This window comes from Tubulanus polymorphus, chromosome 7, assembly GCF_964204645.1.
Source record: "Tubulanus polymorphus chromosome 7, tnTubPoly1.2, whole genome shotgun sequence".
Classification (NCBI taxonomy): Eukaryota; Metazoa; Nemertea; class Palaeonemertea; order Tubulaniformes; family Tubulanidae; genus Tubulanus; species Tubulanus polymorphus.
The window spans coordinates 5,862,363-5,879,522 of record NC_134031.1 but is presented as its reverse complement, the minus strand read 5'-3'; the positions used below and the strand labels follow the sequence as shown (position 1 = coordinate 5,879,522).

The following is a 17,160-nucleotide window of genomic DNA, read 5'->3' as shown; positions in this document are numbered from 1 at the left end:
CAGATTTGAATCTGAGTTAACTCATTAGAAATGAATCAATTTCAACTCGGAGTTAACCCCAACTCACAACTGTTGAACGCACATGCTGAGTTGTGGGAGGATTTGCGACGAAAATTGTGCGTTGCGGGGCGTTAGTGAATAAGGTTCCAGGGACCGGTTCCATTGTCAGGGCTTAGACTTAAGACCGTTCTAAGACCAACTTAATTCTATAGCCAAACTAACGACTTAAGACCAGTCTTAAGATTTACGACAGCGTTTGGTCTTAAGTCGTGACTATGGAACCGGCCCCTGTCTGCTAGCTACAGATCATCCATGTCACCGTAGACCGTTATAGAACAAACCATTTGCGATCAACTCGCAGACAGCCTCGTTACTTAATCGATTCAGATGAAACAGCATGTTTGTTGATGAACGAAATGAAATAAAGAATGTAGGAGTCGTTAGTACGTTTATTGAATTATAATAAAGAAGAATGCAGTTATGAAATGGGAGTAACGTGAAGTTTTTGCTATGTGACGGTGATCAAATTCTGTGACGCGCTTGAATGTGCATATTAACTAAATATTCAGCTCTTCCAAAAAGAGATAATTCTAATAGTTCAAATGTTTCATAATTCGGCCCACTTTGGTATAACGGAACAATGAAGCGAGGTCCGGGTAGGGACTGTGTTCAGACGATAACGTCCGATAGAGTACTGTACTGAAATACCCGTGTGAACGCCATTGTGGAGGTACCACCCTTTTAGATTTTATAGCTAACAAAATTCGACACCAAAATTCGACACCACACGCCTCACCAGCAATGCGTTACCTTTCGCAACCAGTCCTATACCGATGGAGTCAACCAAGAAAACATGATCCATCCTTTGATGAACGTATGTATAATGTACGTTTTAGAAATCGCATTTTCTTTCCCTGAGAAAATAATGAAATTTGACGACAGAAAAACTGAACAGACTCTTTGATGATGAAATATGTACTTAACAGTGAAACAAGAGACACTTGAGTGCATTTGCGTTTTTATTCGTCAGTCAAAAGGCAGATGCGCTTTTTGAGATGTATTCGAGGGTTTGAAAAAACGACTTTAACGTGATCTCATAGACGTTATTGTCAGGTGTCTAGTGTATTGTTCAGAATTGAAGGAACTCCTGATCAGCGTCATTTAAGTGGCTCTTCTCCAATCATTGTAAACTATAATGATACTCATATCAACATTCCTCGCCAAGTCTATTCCTCCCCAACACCTGTGTGCCGGTCGATGCTTTTGCAAATAAGAAAAAAAAATCTCCGAGAGATTCCCTTATTTTGTCGGTTCTTAAGCAAATTCTAAATATTCACCATATATTCGTATCTAGCTATTAATAACTGCTAAATTATGTATAATCGTCATGTTAAACATATGAATGGGCAACAATTGCCGCTTTCAAAGTTTATTTTGCGCCATAGTTTACCAAAAAAGATTTGAACATAAATAATTCTGCGTTACAGTACATGTTACATTATTACAATGTGACCAGAAGATGGTCGAAAAACCAAAAATAATTTTCAAGGAGTTTTTGTAGGTACACACATATCACGCTTTTAAAGAAATACTTATGACATCTCTCCAAACTACACAAGAAGGACAAAAACCAGGGCCCAGTTTGGTGTTAGCTTTAAACCGGGGGTTAACTCAATTGAAAATGAATTGAATTAACCCCCTGGTTAAAGTAAATACCAGTTTACAAAACCGGGCCCAGGGAATTTTGGTCGTTTAACAGAATATTCCATTAAATTTCATCCGTATTGTGTTATTATGAAACTTTAACGCCCTTATGCCGGGTTTCTCGGATATCTTAATTTTAATACCAGACTCACAACTACAAGATTACACAATAAATCTAACTCCGGCAAAACAAACCCTTCGTAGTTTTACTGACGTACTGTAAACTGAACTCGATATTGAATATTGCTTTGCTTTTTCCAATTGTTTCATTCGTTTATATTCTATTCTTTGTACTTACGATCTCTATTATTGGTTTCATTGGTAAGGGGGCTCGGATTCGCATAAGTCACATCTTGACTTCTCTGGGTCTCATGTATTTTCATTATTACTCTATATTGTAGAAAAGCTCATACGAAATCCTGTCATTTTTTCTATTATATAATGTTGTTATGAAATGCAAAATAAATTCATTCATTCATTCAATCATTCGGCGTTTATTCACATCGGAATCGCTGGTCGTGTCTACTTTTTTCAAAAAAGAAAATGATAACAGTTTTTAAATCAAGCAAATATAGTATCAAGAACATGGACGCTCGTTTTGTAACTGTTGATTTTCTAAAACGTTTTTCTTAAAACTTGAGTAATTCTAAGAAATTGCCTGCCTTATTTCGTTGATTGTGTTTGTGTTTAGGGGCTTGCATTTTTTTCTCAGTGCTAAAGCTTTGTTTGGAAAGATAATTAATGCGTTTCAATCTTAACCACAGAAAGAAACTTTTGATTCTCAAGATATAGGGTATTGTTATCCAAATTGAATATATTTCAAAGGATCGATGATTAGTAAGTAGTGATCGGCGTGTGAACTCTATATTTCTCCAACTGCACGCTGACATAAGCTCAATTGTCCCAAAAACAAAACTGTGTAATTAGTACGTTGTGTTGATTAGATTGGTAGTTATGTTAATTACTAACATCGCAATTAAGTTTCGACACTTTGTGTCAACTAACTAATTTACTAGTTGGTTAATTAATAGCCGCTGAGCATACGTACTGGCTTGCTAATTTGCATGATTTATTCCGATGATTGCCAGGGTTAAGCAGGTGTTTGAGTGATGTCCGATCACCAATCAAATTTGTAGACGAGATGACACCGCGGGTTGCCGGTTTAATTTTTGAATAAATAGCCGACCTGCCACCAGACCTCCAACCACAACACGTTCAATCTACTATCTATTCACATCGTCGAGGACCTTCCAGTCGAACAATTCCAACCGCTAGGGGGAGGACCACATACAAAACATCGAAGTGGTGGTTTTTGTGAAGCGAGTATAGGAATTTGGATAACTTCAATTGATTTGCGGTGATTCGTGACAGTGAACCATGTTCGTATCGTCTGCTATGACGAGCATCGTACAAGTACTCACTTATTTTGTGCTAATCGGGATTAACGAAGCTTTACTACCGCTAACTCCAGACAGCGATGCCGTAGAACACAGAAACAAAGTACCAGGTAAACTCAGTTTAATATCTCTTATAGATATCTTTATATGTACATATATTCACGGTTTAGATTGTGAACCATATCAAAGCTCCAGGGGCCGGTTGCATAGTCATGGCTAAGACTTAAGATCAGTCTAAGACCAACTTAGTTTTATAGCCAATTTAACAACTTAAGACCTGTCGTAAGATTTAAGACAACTTTAAGACAACTTAAGTCACGACTCTTCTGTACAACTGGCTCCAGCTTTTCAGTTATAGTACGATGGTAGTTCAACGTAGATGAAACACAAAATACGATTATCTAAAAATTCTGCAGAAATGGACAGATTTCCTCCATGCGTTCTATGATCCACTAATGACCATTGAAGTAGCAATCGATTTCCATTATCCAATCGATCGAATTTTCCTATCTTAAAATATAGAGCCCATAAAATGAGCGCTGGCGATTGTTGATAATTCGAGTTTTTCTATTCTAGGATGTAAATTAGGCGGTAAAAGGTATAATCTAGGAGATGTATGGAAACCGACTTTAGAACCGTATGGATTCATGAGGTGTATAAAGTGCCGATGCGCCCCGGTAAGCATTTCTATTCAAAATTTGATAAATCAATCTTTCCTTTATTAACTCGATTGCGCAATTTGTGCTTGTCAGGCGTAATTTTTGATCAGCGCTTTTTTTTCCGATCGCTAGATTAAGAAAAACAGTAAGAGCGAGCGATATGCCAGAAAAGGAAAAGTGTCGTGTCGTTACATCAAACAGGAATGTCCGGAAGCCGATTGCGAAAATCCAGTAACTTTACCAGGAGCGTGCTGCAAAACCTGCCCTGAAAAAGGTAAATTGATACATATTCTATAACGATCATTTTTATAACCATTCGTAGTCTAGATAGCTATACAAATTGGTTGGAGGTTTTTTGGAGGACACACCTCGGTTATTGGGTGGGCTGTTTCATGTTGATGTGACAATTTATTGGTCCTAAAAAACCGCATCCGCCGAGCGTCGATGGCAGACGAGCATTTCTGAATTCTTGAAATTGTTTGAATCTTTCTAAGATCGTCAAATGCAATGTATTCTATGAAATTTCCTGAATGTGAAAAAAACTAAATTCGAAACTAATTCGGAACTTAGATTTAAAAGCCCCGACTCCCCACTGGTGACGCCCACGATAGTTTCTACCAGGGAAGTGTAATGAGACACTTCCCTTCTTCTACTAAAATGTGGCATCGTTAAGTCAACAGTTTTTTGGGACCGTCTTAAAAGTTCGGGTCTCCACTATGGAAAACATGTCAGCATCGTTTGAATTTAGGATAAGGCTAACTCTTCCGATATGTTTCGACCAGGCTGGTATAATTTCAAGAAATTCAATCTTAATTTTTGTAAACCTACAAATCTACTGTTCAAAATAACTGCAATCAGTCGTTCAGCGCATCATCACACAATCTTCGTGATGTTTTAATATATGAAATTTATCATATATTGCCTAAATTTCAACTTGACGTCTGCGGAATTCCGCGTAATAATTTCCCACATTCACACACGCACGCACGCACGCATATCATCGACGAATTTGCACGTGTTGAATTGATGTGAAACGATTCGAGCAAATATCACCGATTTAAAAAGAAAACTTTTTGACTTTGCAGGTGTGCGCGCGCGGTGTATAGTCGAGTGCACCCTGTCCACGCTAGATATTCGGGTTAAGTCTCCTCGACGCTGACCCTAAAAAAATAAACGTTACGTACTTAGAATTCTGTGCGAAGAGACTATATTCCTTTTATTTACTGTTTATTTCAGATGAAGCGATTTCGAATGGACAGACTGCGATGACATTTATGGGCGACAGTAAAACGAATTCGTGGGTTGTAGGGGATGCCAGTTACCAAGGTATTACATATATGAATATATACATATCATGATCGCGAACCTTCCTAAGCAAAGCTAAGTTAGCCTTTATTGAAAATGATTTCTCATTTTTCATTTTTTTTTCTTCCTGTAGAATTTTCGACTCTGATGACCGGGGATAACGTAACGACTCACGGAGTCGCTAAGGGGCGCTTCCAGCTACAGAAATCGGATCTTTATTTCACCGTGAACTATGAGAAGTAAGTTCAGTTAGATTCTACCATGGACTATCAAACTAATTTTTAGAAATTCGGCCATTCATTTTTAGTCGACAAAGGAATCGACGTATCAAATTTCATATATTCTATTCGTTGTTTCAGGATACGACGACCTACTCATTTCTGGTTAGTTGACGACAGCGACGAAGTTTTATTTGAACAGAAAATATCAGGAAACGAACAGACTGGGAAGGTTAGTAACATTTCACACTTACGTATTTACCTCTTTAAACGTATGCGCACTCGCATTCAATTACAGTATCATTATGATGATACTACCGTATATTATGATTAGTGTCGTAAGACATATACTACTAACTATTATAGTTATAGGTTACGTGTTACTTATTCGAAAACCACTATAAACAAATTTAGGATTTGAAAGGGAAATTTATTATCCAAAAATTAAAACGACGTTGATTTCTGAAACGTCAAGGGCACGTCTTATCGCTTACTGGATTTTCTTCTGGGTCTTTTTCACTTTCAATGAGTCGTCACTTAATCATTGATTTTTATAGTGGGCTTTAAACTTTAGGCGCGTTCACACGACGAAATTTAGACCGGTCATGACCTATTCAGCACAGCCGCTAACCTGGGCCATAGTTGTGTTCTCATGGGTAGCCTTAGCGAAGGAAGGGGACGTTTCCCTCTTAGCTCCTACGTTATCCTGATGCCATCAAATCCGAACCCCTGCGGAGACATTATGTAATGGTTCATAAAACGGCTTATGTAATGGTTCTTATGTACTTCCGGTTTTGTAGTTTCCAGTACAATCTTTTAATTGTAGATTTGCGGTCTATGGGGTAATATTCCCGACGTGTTTAAGAACTATCTGCACCGAGGCGTTTTGACCGCTGTAATCGCCACTCAAAAACACCCCCAAGGAGAGGTTCGCGCCAAAATCGAATCACGGGACACTCTCTCCGATGGTAAGCTATGGAAGATAAATCGATAAAAAAAGATCTTCAAACGATATCTTGAGTGTTTCACCTTTTTGCGACGAGACGTAACTATATTTTGAATAAATTAAATAACGTCTTTGTAATCAATTGATATGAAATCTTACATGTTACATTTTCTATACATACATTTTAGAAACGTTCGCGGCTTTGTTAATCTCACGGGAAGACACGGGAATCGGAGGTTCTGCGGTGTTCAGCACGAACGAAGCTGGCAATATGATTGATTTTCACGTAAAAATAAAAGGGTTTTTACGAAACGAAGGTAAATAACCTGTTATGATGTACTATAGTTGAATCTAAATCAAAACAGTAAACATGTCATTTTAATCCCCGAGTAGTTGTGTAAAGTGCTAATTGCAAAGAAACTGCAATGGGAAGGCGAGTTTACCCAGGCAACCGAACGATTAGCGCTGAGATTTAACAAATATTTTTACAAATTTACAGATACCAAAACAACAATAAAAGTCAGGTTCCAGAAAGATAAAGAAATAAAGAAAGAATTCATCGTAGTTATGTCTAATCACGTAAGTTGAAATATTTCCTACTGTTAATTTTCAAACCCAACGAATAACAGGTGCTCGTATAGAGTAGCTACACGATTTATAAAGCTACTTTTTCACATTGAAGTCAGCGTTCCTCGGTAGTATAGTGGTGAGTATCCGCGCCTGTCACGTGCGAGACCCGGGTTCGATTCCCGGCCGGGGAGATGTTTTGATTTTTTAAATCATTGTTCCCGACCAATATACATTAGTTGTTTTATGGTCTAGAAAAGGATTGTATTCTAACGTCAATATTTTTTTCTTAAGGATGAAGTTTTCTCTGATGTTTGGACTAACTTGAAAACTGCTGAATCGAGACAATTCGCTCGAGCTAAATATAAATTAGTGATCGTAACTGCATCAGGAAAAACCATATCTGGTCGGATTACCCCTCGTTCGATCTGTAATAGTAAGTATTCTATATCGATTTCAGTTCATCTCAAGGTATTCAATTAGATTAGACGGTGCGAAAATGTAGTTAATTTCCCTATTACAGCTTTGCAATCGGTTTTGTCTGGAGCTGAATCTATGGAGAAAACAATGATTGGAGCTGCAGGATCAGCCGTCTTAACGTATGACAATCACGGCAAAATACATTACAAGGTAATTTTAAAAGATGATGGAAAAGAAAAACTTTACCAGGAGTGGGGTTCGAACCCACGCGGACATCCGTCCATTGGAACTTAAGTCCAACGCCTTAACCACTCGGCCATCCTGGTTCACATACCCAACAGCGAAAAATGTACGATATGATCTAATTGAATAGTAAATGCGGCTTGAAATGTATCATTTCATCATAACTTAAGTTTAATCACGACCTCAATCATCACCCAATTTCTCATGCAGCGAGGGAATGGATCTTTGTGTTGCCGTGTGTAGATATTAAAGCAAATAAATATCGCCATTCGCAGTAGCGATTATATCGCCATCTATCTTCTGTATACGAAATAATTTTTACGCGCGAAAATCTGAATCGTATTCCGCGTGATATTGAGAAAATAGTATTGATATATTTCAGATATTCATCGGCGGATTGGATAGTCGACTGACGGGTTTGACAATAGAATATGCGACGAAAAAGGAAACCAAACGAGTTACTAATGCTAAAAGATCTTTTTCGAAAATTGGGCAAAAATTCGATGGCTGGGTATGTACCTCTTGAAATAGCTATATTCTTCGTTCAGAAAATTCAGTTAAAACAAACAAAATTTCATGAATTTCCCTTTCCCCGATATCAGTTAATGGTGCCCCTACAATTTGAGCCTCAAACGAAAATCTGGCTGTTATTTTAATTATTTGATGTAATTTGATTATGAAATATTTGTTCTCCAAAATTGATTATTTGAATAATCAGATTTACTTATGGAATTTCAAAACTATCAGTTCTTATAATAAATCACAAAGAAAGGTGGTCGTCTCGCCGTCCTACTATTGCTTATGATCGTATATTCATTTGTAGGCAAATGGCACGATCAGTAAAACGAAAGTTGAACACTTCTACATGTTATTACGTCACCGATTTTTCATCAACGTCGCTACGGTGAATAATGACGTCAGCGCGCTGCACGGACGCGTCACCGAATTGTTGTTCAATCCAGAAATTGACACTAGCCGAGGTAAAAACTAAATCGAGGTTATGATCCTTCAAGTAGATTGAAAATGTTTAGTTGGCATTTGAGGTTTTTTTTAGAATCGTTATATTTGATACGCCATTTGATGAAGATGACGTCATATCAGAAACAAATCAAATGAAGGAAAATAAATATCATGTTTTGTTTTACAGACTTTCCTGTATTACTATCGGGTGTAGGCGTGAACCCGAGTAGAAAGGTGGGCGCGGCTGGTCACGCGTGGCTCGTGCTCAGTGCCGGCTGCACCCTCCACTATCAAATGGTTATCAAAGGTTTGAGCACAGAATCGGGCGAGTCGACGAAATTGATGACGAGCTACGCAGAACTAGGTCAATACATCGATCGCGGCACTGGTCCCGTAGTAGCGAAACCCAAGTCGAGAAAGGTCACCTCTTCGTCGCAGAATAAAGTGCAAATGCTGAAAGGGTTTATCGGGGAATATGTAAGTAAATCGGTTCTATTACGCGTTTAGGCTTTATCAAAAATTCGTAAAGGCTATAGTTTTTAGGAATTTTTACTGTCTGGACATTCAATATGATAACTTAGAAAATTGTACAAAATAGCAAAAATTTCATATAAGGCTCCTAATTCAGAAAAAAATCATGTTCGGGATTATTCATGTATAAATATTTGATTTTTGTTTTTAGGTTAAAGGCTCCGCAGAAGGTTTAGAAAAATCGTTATTCGAAGCGATGAACGAAGGCGAAGCTTTCTTACAAATAGCCACAAAAACGCATCCTCAAGGCGAAATCATCGGGCAGGTAAAACTCGTTTCGAAATTGATCCGAATATTTTTTTAATGTAGCTATTTTCCTAACAGGAATGTCGTTCATTTTCCAGGTTAAGCTGGAAAACCAATGCGCCCTGTTCGACAGTAGTATAGTGATGGGCGAGGAGGGGAAGGATAACCAGGACGACGTTGACAAATACAAATGCATGTACAGCGGTAAAATGTACGACGACGGAGCGAGATGGACTCCCGACCCAGACGCCCCCTGTCGGGCATGTAGCTGCATCGTAAGTTTAATTCTAACTTCGATTCGAGTAGATTTGAATTCGCGTGTATATAAAATTCGTATAGACTTTTTAGAAGAGATCGAATCATCTTGAACTTGCGTTGCTTTTCTTTTAGCGTGGAACGACCGCGTGTCATGAAATGCAATGTCCTACAGTTGCGTGCGACAATCCAGTGACGATAGAGGGTGAATGCTGTCCGAAGTGTGATGGTAAGTATCGTACGATTCGGAAATTCTATTCAATTCTTGCTATTGTTAGAATTTTTGGTGGATACTCTTCAGCCTCCCTCAACTCTTCCCCATTAGCGTACTTGGTATTTGAGCTTAGGGCACCTCGTAACATACCCATAAATTTATATGTACACTACCTTGGTTCGACTATAGTTATATGACGAAATTATGCCCGAGATATCCTCGCTGTTGTAGGCCGCCAAATGTCAAGATCGAACCCGCAAATTTAGAATCATATTTGATAATTTATTCCGCTTATATCGTATGATACTATGAAACGTTTATTTCTTCCTATTTCAGCCGGATCTAGCAATGAATCTGCTACAGTCGTCGGTTCTTCTGTTAATACGACGGCGAATCGGTGTTTTTTCAACGGTGATCAGAGATACCACGCTTACGGCACCAAATGGCATCCGTACATTCCACCGTTTGGATTTGTTCGTTGCGCCGTCTGCAGTTGTAAGGTGAGTATTGGCACAAAATAACGTATTCTCTTGCTTATCAACGGGCATATTTTAGTGTTTTTGAAAAATCCAATCTATCAACCTTCCCCGTGAGGAAAGCTCATGAAGAAAGTACAATAAACCACTCACCAAACTCAGACACAGCCAACTCGTACTTTTCACTAACTCGGACAAAAACGAAATTATTTTCTGCCTTTTAACGTATTTTCCGATTTGCCACATTAGGCAAGGTTTACTGTAAAGAGACGTCATGGAAGACCAGGTTTAGACGCTTATAAAAAATACGTGGATCCAACATTTCAGAGGGATGATTTGCTCGAATTTTTATCTTCGGTTTCTCGATTGTAAACTAGATGTGTGAAATTTGTATTTTCACAGGGAGATGGAACGGAAGAAACCGACTGTCACCGTATCGAATGTCCCGCGTTAACCTGCCCGGAAGCCGAGGCGTACAGGAGAAATCAAACTGATTGCTGCAGAGTGTGTCCAGGTATGTTCTGTCGCAACGATCGCAATAATTCAAAATTATTGAATTCTATCCGTAGAACTGGGGATAGTTTAATCGAAATATTACACCTGATACTGCAACCTATATAGTGCCCGAGTCCTCCGGTCCAATTCACAGAAAATTTTTATGAAATGGTCATCGATCGTAGTGGCTAGAGTTTACTATACTTCAGGCTGGAAGAGCCACCCTAAGTTACCATTTTCATTGTCTTGAAATCTCATCAACTAACTCTGATAATGTTATTTTACAGATAGCACAGCAGTCAGTCGAGTAGTCAACAAGGACTCTAGCGTGCTCGGTGATTCTCCGGATGCTAAAGGTATATTTGCGATTATCGAGATTGAGGAATTTTTAGAAAAAAAGCAACATTTTCAACTTGCTCTCGTTACTTAGAATCGTAATTTTCGTATTTTGTAGCTTGTTTATTTGGGAAGTCCCGTATTCCGGATGGAACTCACTGGAATCCGAAAGTGGGTGATTTCGGAACGATTCGATGCGTTACGTGCCGGTGTAAGGTAAGCAGCTATCATAACTTAAAAACATAAAGTTATCACAAAAACTTCTAAAAAAGAAAAATATTTGAAAAACGTTAGGATTTTTTTAATTTTCATCCCTCTGTTATCGTTTTCAGGCTGGCGAAATCAAATGTCAGAAGAAGAAATGTCCAAAACTTCCTTGTCCTCGGCGCCTATGGAGTTTCAGTAAAGACCAGTGTTGCCCTAAATGTTCAGGTATGAAAAGCAAGCCCTACTAGAATTCTATCTTATTTCTGCGAATGATAATGATGAAGAATCTGTCACCGATTCGGGGATTCAGTTGAGAGCGGGCATGAGTACCTATCGAAGTACTACTCAACCGTCTGCTACAGTTCGCACAGGAATCTGTTCTTCTCGAACCGACAGACGAGATCTAATCCTCATTTCCGCAAGGGGTATAGCCTCAGTCTGTCAATAATCCGCTTAGTTACTATGTTGTATCAATAGCCAATCGACCTTATTGAACAGTTCCGCGCTGGTGTTCGAAAAAAAATCCTGATTGCGTCGGAAAATGTCTTATAGCATTCAATCGAGGATTTCAGTATCAGTTTGGCGCGTCGAGCGATTAGATTTTTAACCACCTGTAGAAACGGGGATGCATCGTCAATTCTACGCGACGTTGGCCTTGTTCGAATCTCTATGAATACTGGGGCTAGGGGTATAAGATAAAATCTCTAAGAGATTCCCGGCCCAAAAATAGCAAAAAATATTTACACATCAATATACATCAGGGGTGGAACCAGGGGACTTGTGAGACTTGCACAATTCCAACGAATTGTTTGGAGTGCTTTTTTCTATTTCTTTCAACAAAGACAATAAAAATTGGTGCATTTCAATGCGGTAGTGACCCTGAGGTTAAACGATTGATACCTTGGTTCTCCTTTCTGTTTAACTTACAAGCCGGCTGCTTATCTACCCTGTACATTACTTTTTGAAAAAACGGAGATAAATTTAACCATAGCAGACCCGGCAGCTATAGAAATAAATGATTACAAATTTTATTGCATTTTATGAGACAAGGTATCATTTTAAGCCTAATATTGCTTTTTTGGACATCAAAGTGCCCCTTTGAGATGTGACAAGTTCTTCAAAATTGGCCTCAAGATCCGCCTCTGTACATTACATGTTTTCTTGTGTTCGTAAAAATTCTGTAATCCGAAAACGTCTGTCAATGTTCCCTTTATTTTATTCTTCAGCGGATGCGAGGAGCTCGAAATCGAAGAAGAACAACAACAAAGGCAAAAGGCGAAAAGGACGCGGCAAGAAATCGTCGAAACGAAAATCTCGCGGGAGATCGAATAAGAAACAGCGAAATAAAAAAGTCAACAAAGTAGCGGCGATGACACCGCATGCGCTCGTCGGCCTGTCTTAGTCACCAGCGCTTCTCGGAGAGTCTTCGGCAAATTTTTGCCGAAACGACACATCATAAGGGACTCGCATTCAGTAATGAAGCCCGGTGCTTAGAGCCGCTACACGCATGCGTGCACGCAAGGCTCTTTAATAGTAATTCTTTCCTTCACTCGACTGCTAACGAGCTCAGAGACTGTGTATACCGCCGCGAATATTACGACATCAACGTTCCGATATACCAGCAGAAACAACAGACCTTATTTGGATTGATCCCCAAACGCAGACGATGCACCCGATGAACGCGGCGAAACAGATCTCGGCAAATATCGCGTGATAATTCGTGATGACGCGCGCTTTCGTCCAATCTCTGGTTGATACTCGTGCTTGATATAACTGGATTCTAAAAACGAAGTTAGTTGTAGAGTTTTAGTATCCGTTATATAAATGTATCTAAACCTCACGCCTCCGGGCTCAAACGGCGACAATTAATCGGAAATTCTGATTCAGCCGCTCGCGCCAAACAAGACTTGTCGATACGATGAAATTGGCTTTCGATGATAGTAAAATGAGAGTATTTGATATCGACGCTCTTGCCGTGAGAATCCGCGCCAGTGAGAACGTCTGGAATAACTAAAATCCATACTGCAACTAGTCCCCCTTATGTCGTGAGGATAATCGAAACTTGTGGCGCGATCTTAGAGTGAAATTTGCCAAGGCGAACTATACGTGAATCTATGCAATGGCTGCTTCTTCATTTTAAAACGTCTTCTCAAAAATGGTGCTTTATTCAAATCTAATTGTTTTATGATTGCAACTTTCGATTTTCGATATTTCGTGTATATATAATCTTTCAAATGTGACTTCTTCAAATGTGACTATGGGAAGAAGAAACTTGTGCAGTCACGTAAGATCTTCTTCCTCATCAGGCGGTTCTTCTTCACCACCAGAAAACAATATTCTATCGTTATCAGTATCTGAGCTGGCGATGGGGCTGTAACAAGGATGACCCCTCAGCTCATCGCAATCCTGGTCGAGAAATATTCATTCATTCTACGTAAATCGATTCGAAATTGAACAGGTTTATATACTCATCGAAGAAGAAACTAATTCGATTTAAAAGAGAAATTCAGGCCAACTGGATGTAAATTGTGGAAATTTTACCCACATTTCTTACTCACTATTCCCCATAGCTTCTGATCTCATTGTAAATATATAGAAATGACGAAAAATAATGCAATTTATTGAATGATGAACAGTGCTCGCATATCAATGTATATATATCTAATTCAAACTATGCAATAAAATGCTTTAAATCTGAATTTGAATTATATGTCGTTATTCTCTCCTTGTATCAACTGATCTATCGGGTACAGTTCAAGTGTTCAGGTTTTCTTCGTCATTCGGTATTGAAGAAAATGTCGTCATATCTCATATCTCATATCTCTGAAATCTAGGTATACGTGAGAAATCCCACAATAAATCAGCCCAGTGAAGTTGGTTACATGTTCCTTGTTCCTTATTCAGTTACTTATTGAAATATTCTCTCAAATGAGGAACAGTTACTGATACTTGTGTTACGGTTAGGTTTAATTTTTCGAATAAGTAATACGTAAATAACCATTACTTGTTCCCAATTCGGCTTCACTTGTTACTGGTTCCCGGTTTGACTTTTTAATATTTTTTTGACGCCTTAAAAAACGTTACCATTATGAAACCTAAACAATGCTAACCATTCAGCGTCATTTTACAAAGGACAACCGTAAATCGATGTGCAAAACGTCACAGGTTTATGTGTACACATACAAGCTATTTGGCAAAATATTATTGATAAAGATGTAGAATGGCTCCCTGTGATTATATAATGACCTCTATTTGAACGTCGGAATGTTATATTGCATTGAATATCATGAGAAGACGTATTGTAATAGTAAAGGATGTATGATTATATCAGGAGCGGCAGGCATAAAAAGAAATGATAAGTAAATCGGATTATTCGGTTAAATGGCGGATGTATACACGATTTGGAAGTCTGATATAAAAGTCAGACCCTGTCATGGGGATGCTAGTGGGATGACGAAGCTATCTACGATCTGAGTAGGGCCGGCGTGAATTTCATCGGCGGCTACAAGCGGTCTATATAAAAACGTGTAAACATATAATTTCAATATTCAAATGTTTTAGAAAATATGTTCGATATTAGGGGTATGCAGGTTTCATGAGATTAGCAATTTATAATAGCATAGCTGTCATATACGGCTCCGCGTCCACTGATGGCATGTGTATAAAAGGTGACAATTCAATTCAATACTTTATTGATCCTTATTACATTGAAATTCCCGGATAAAATTCCCAAATTCAATAAAGTTACAAATTTTAAACTAAGAAAATACAAATACAAGACACGGGTAATTCATACAGAATAACATGAATAAGTTATTTAAATGACAATGTCTACTTCAACCCAGACTCAAGTCTAGGATATCGAGTGACAGCCAAACCGAGCCCCGGGACCGGGCCGGCTGGCTACACGATATGCTCGAAGTCATGATGAAGCAGACATCAGAAGAGCTCTTTCTTCAACCATGGAGGCAATGAAGTTGCAGACCAGCTTAGAGGCAAAAGTGAATCGAAGTCGGTCACAAGTTGACATTTTTTTTTTTAATTAGACCAGTCGAAGACTGTATCATCTACCCAATCGCCAAATCTCATAATTCCCCAAATTTCTTATAATTCGATTTCAAATTTGCAATTCCACATTAGCTTATCCCAGAAATTCTACATTTTTTCGCAGGCGTCAAATAATTTATCAAAGTTAATTTTCTTGTTCGCCTCTACCTTCACTCAAACACCCTAAATCGATTCGTCGCTGTAGTTTTAATGAAATCGCATCCCCTAGTATCGAATACATCCAAACAACCAACAGACGATGTCTCACTGCCTCTTTAGAGGCCTGTTACTTATTCAGAATTCACCCTCGAATAAGGAACAAGTAACCATTACTTGTTCCCGATTCGGCTTCACTTGTTAAATCTGCGTAAAGTTCTTGAATAAAAGTATGCATATACTATTTGAGCGACACCAAAGACTATTGTTAGTCACGGGGACTTGTCAGAATTGATAGTGAATGAATAAAACCAGTATCAATGACCAACCCCAATATCCCTGTGTAAAAAAAAACTACAGGGATACTGGGGTTGGTTATTGATACAGGTTTATTCATTCACTATCAATTCTGACAAGCCCCTGTGTTGTTAGCCATCACCAGGCATGCTGAGTAGAGAATGAATTTACACGAATCAAACAAAGGGAGTGAGTAAAAGGAGCTGAACGGTTCAGTACGTTTTGGTGATAAGCATGAAAACCTCGGGAGAAATATGACTGGTCGACAGCGCATCCTGTTTCATGAAATTGTATAATAAACTCATTGAGGTAGAATCCTTTTATTTGTGAAACTTGATAAACTGAAACTGAATAGGCTTCGTGAAGGATGGAAAGAACCGGGGACACTTCAAATGATAATGCGCCCCTATATTACTTCATATCTATTTCATCCGATTCAATCTTTGTAAATCATTCTCATTGCAAGTCGTTAAGTCGTCTTGGTATTCCGTAGGTAAATCAGGGCGGACCCTTTGACAGGAGCACAAACAAATGAAAAGGGTATATATACCGAAAAGGTCATGTTAAGTATCTACGCAGCTACGTACGTAAATACAATGGTCTGGGGAAATTTGAAATTTCAGTGCATTTTCATACAATTTCTCGGCACCTGAGGGTCACACATGATATAAGCTGGATCTTATATCTGCGGACTGCTGTCGTATGGAAAAAGTGCCCTGAAAAAATATAGCCACTGTATATTCGTTCGAAAGGGCATGGGAAAATTGTGACGGGAGCACGTGCTTCTCGTGCTCATGTCTGGATCCGCCTCTTTAAATAAACTGAAGTGGTTTTTCAAAAATTAAGATCATGGTTTGTAGCCACAGGAACGTTTGTTTTAAGGAAATTAAAAAAAATGGATGCCCTTTCCTCTGATTCAACCTGAGTGTAAAAGAACTCTTTGACGATGCTTCTCCCACAGGAATGGTATAAAATCGATGGTTTAGCCGCGTCCAAGATTTGCGCGGTCTTTCGCGCGAGGGTGGGTAAAACATATCGCATATTCAAGAATTGATGTACAGACTATAGTCTTTCGATGATGCACATTTAATCGGTCATTAGAAGCCGCCGCAATTTATGATAACTAGATCAAATTGAAAAACCCAGTTTACACATTTACAGCTGTTGTCAGGGATACACAGGTAACTGTAGTAGTGTCAGTCTGCCAATCATAGGCGTGGTACACTTTCTCTCGCTATAAGGAAATTTTAAAGGTTTTCTTTCAAACACAAGGAACGATAGAGAATTGTGAGTATGTATACATATTATAGCAGGATATTATGTTTAAAAGTATATTTCATGTTAATGAATATGAAACCTCGATTTTCATAGTCATTCACAACAAAGTGGCACATTTTCCCTTAGATTAAATCAAGATAGAAAAGGCAGTTCGAAGTAAGATACGTAGGATCAAGATTGGCTAATATAGAGAAAATCCCACA

At 38.6% G+C, this 17,160-nt stretch overlaps 1 protein-coding gene and 2 non-coding genes across 3 annotated transcripts; 2 read left to right on the top strand and 1 right to left on the bottom strand.

Annotated features, from left to right (window-relative positions):
- The first annotated feature begins 3,081 nt into the window (after positions 1-3,081).
- On the top strand, positions 3,082-12,624 carry LOC141908560 (chordin-like). The gene is made up of 23 exons (XM_074798657.1): positions 3,082-3,211; positions 3,678-3,778; positions 3,893-4,034; positions 4,997-5,086; positions 5,199-5,304; positions 5,425-5,515; positions 6,110-6,251; positions 6,418-6,546; positions 6,729-6,808; positions 7,091-7,232; positions 7,320-7,426; positions 7,842-7,970; positions 8,283-8,439; positions 8,607-8,896; positions 9,102-9,215; positions 9,295-9,471; positions 9,587-9,680; positions 10,002-10,165; positions 10,544-10,655; positions 10,924-10,992; positions 11,091-11,188; positions 11,305-11,404; positions 12,406-12,624. The coding sequence occupies exons 1-23, from the start codon at positions 3,082-3,084 to the stop codon at positions 12,579-12,581; spliced, it is 2,940 nt and encodes a 979-aa protein (XP_074654758.1). The 3' UTR covers positions 12,582-12,624.
- Trnad-guc (transfer RNA aspartic acid (anticodon GUC)) lies at positions 6,919-6,990 on the top strand. Its single transcript has one exon. It is a non-coding gene; the product is annotated as a tRNA-Asp (tRNA).
- On the bottom strand, positions 7,460-7,542 carry Trnal-uaa (transfer RNA leucine (anticodon UAA)). The gene has a single exon. It is a non-coding gene; the product is annotated as a tRNA-Leu (tRNA).
- Positions 12,625-17,160: the final 4,536 nt, after the last annotated feature.

Coding starts and splice junctions, on each gene's coding strand:
- LOC141908560 (XM_074798657.1), top strand. CDS start 3,082: ATGTTCGTATCGTCTGCTATGACGAGCATCGTACAAGTACTCACTTAT. Junction 4,035..4,996: donor CAAAACCTGCCCTGAAAAAG/GTAAATTGATAC, acceptor TGTTTATTTCAG/ATGAAGCGATTTCGAATGGA. Junction 7,971..8,282: donor GGCAAAAATTCGATGGCTGG/GTATGTACCTCT, acceptor ATTCATTTGTAG/GCAAATGGCACGATCAGTAA.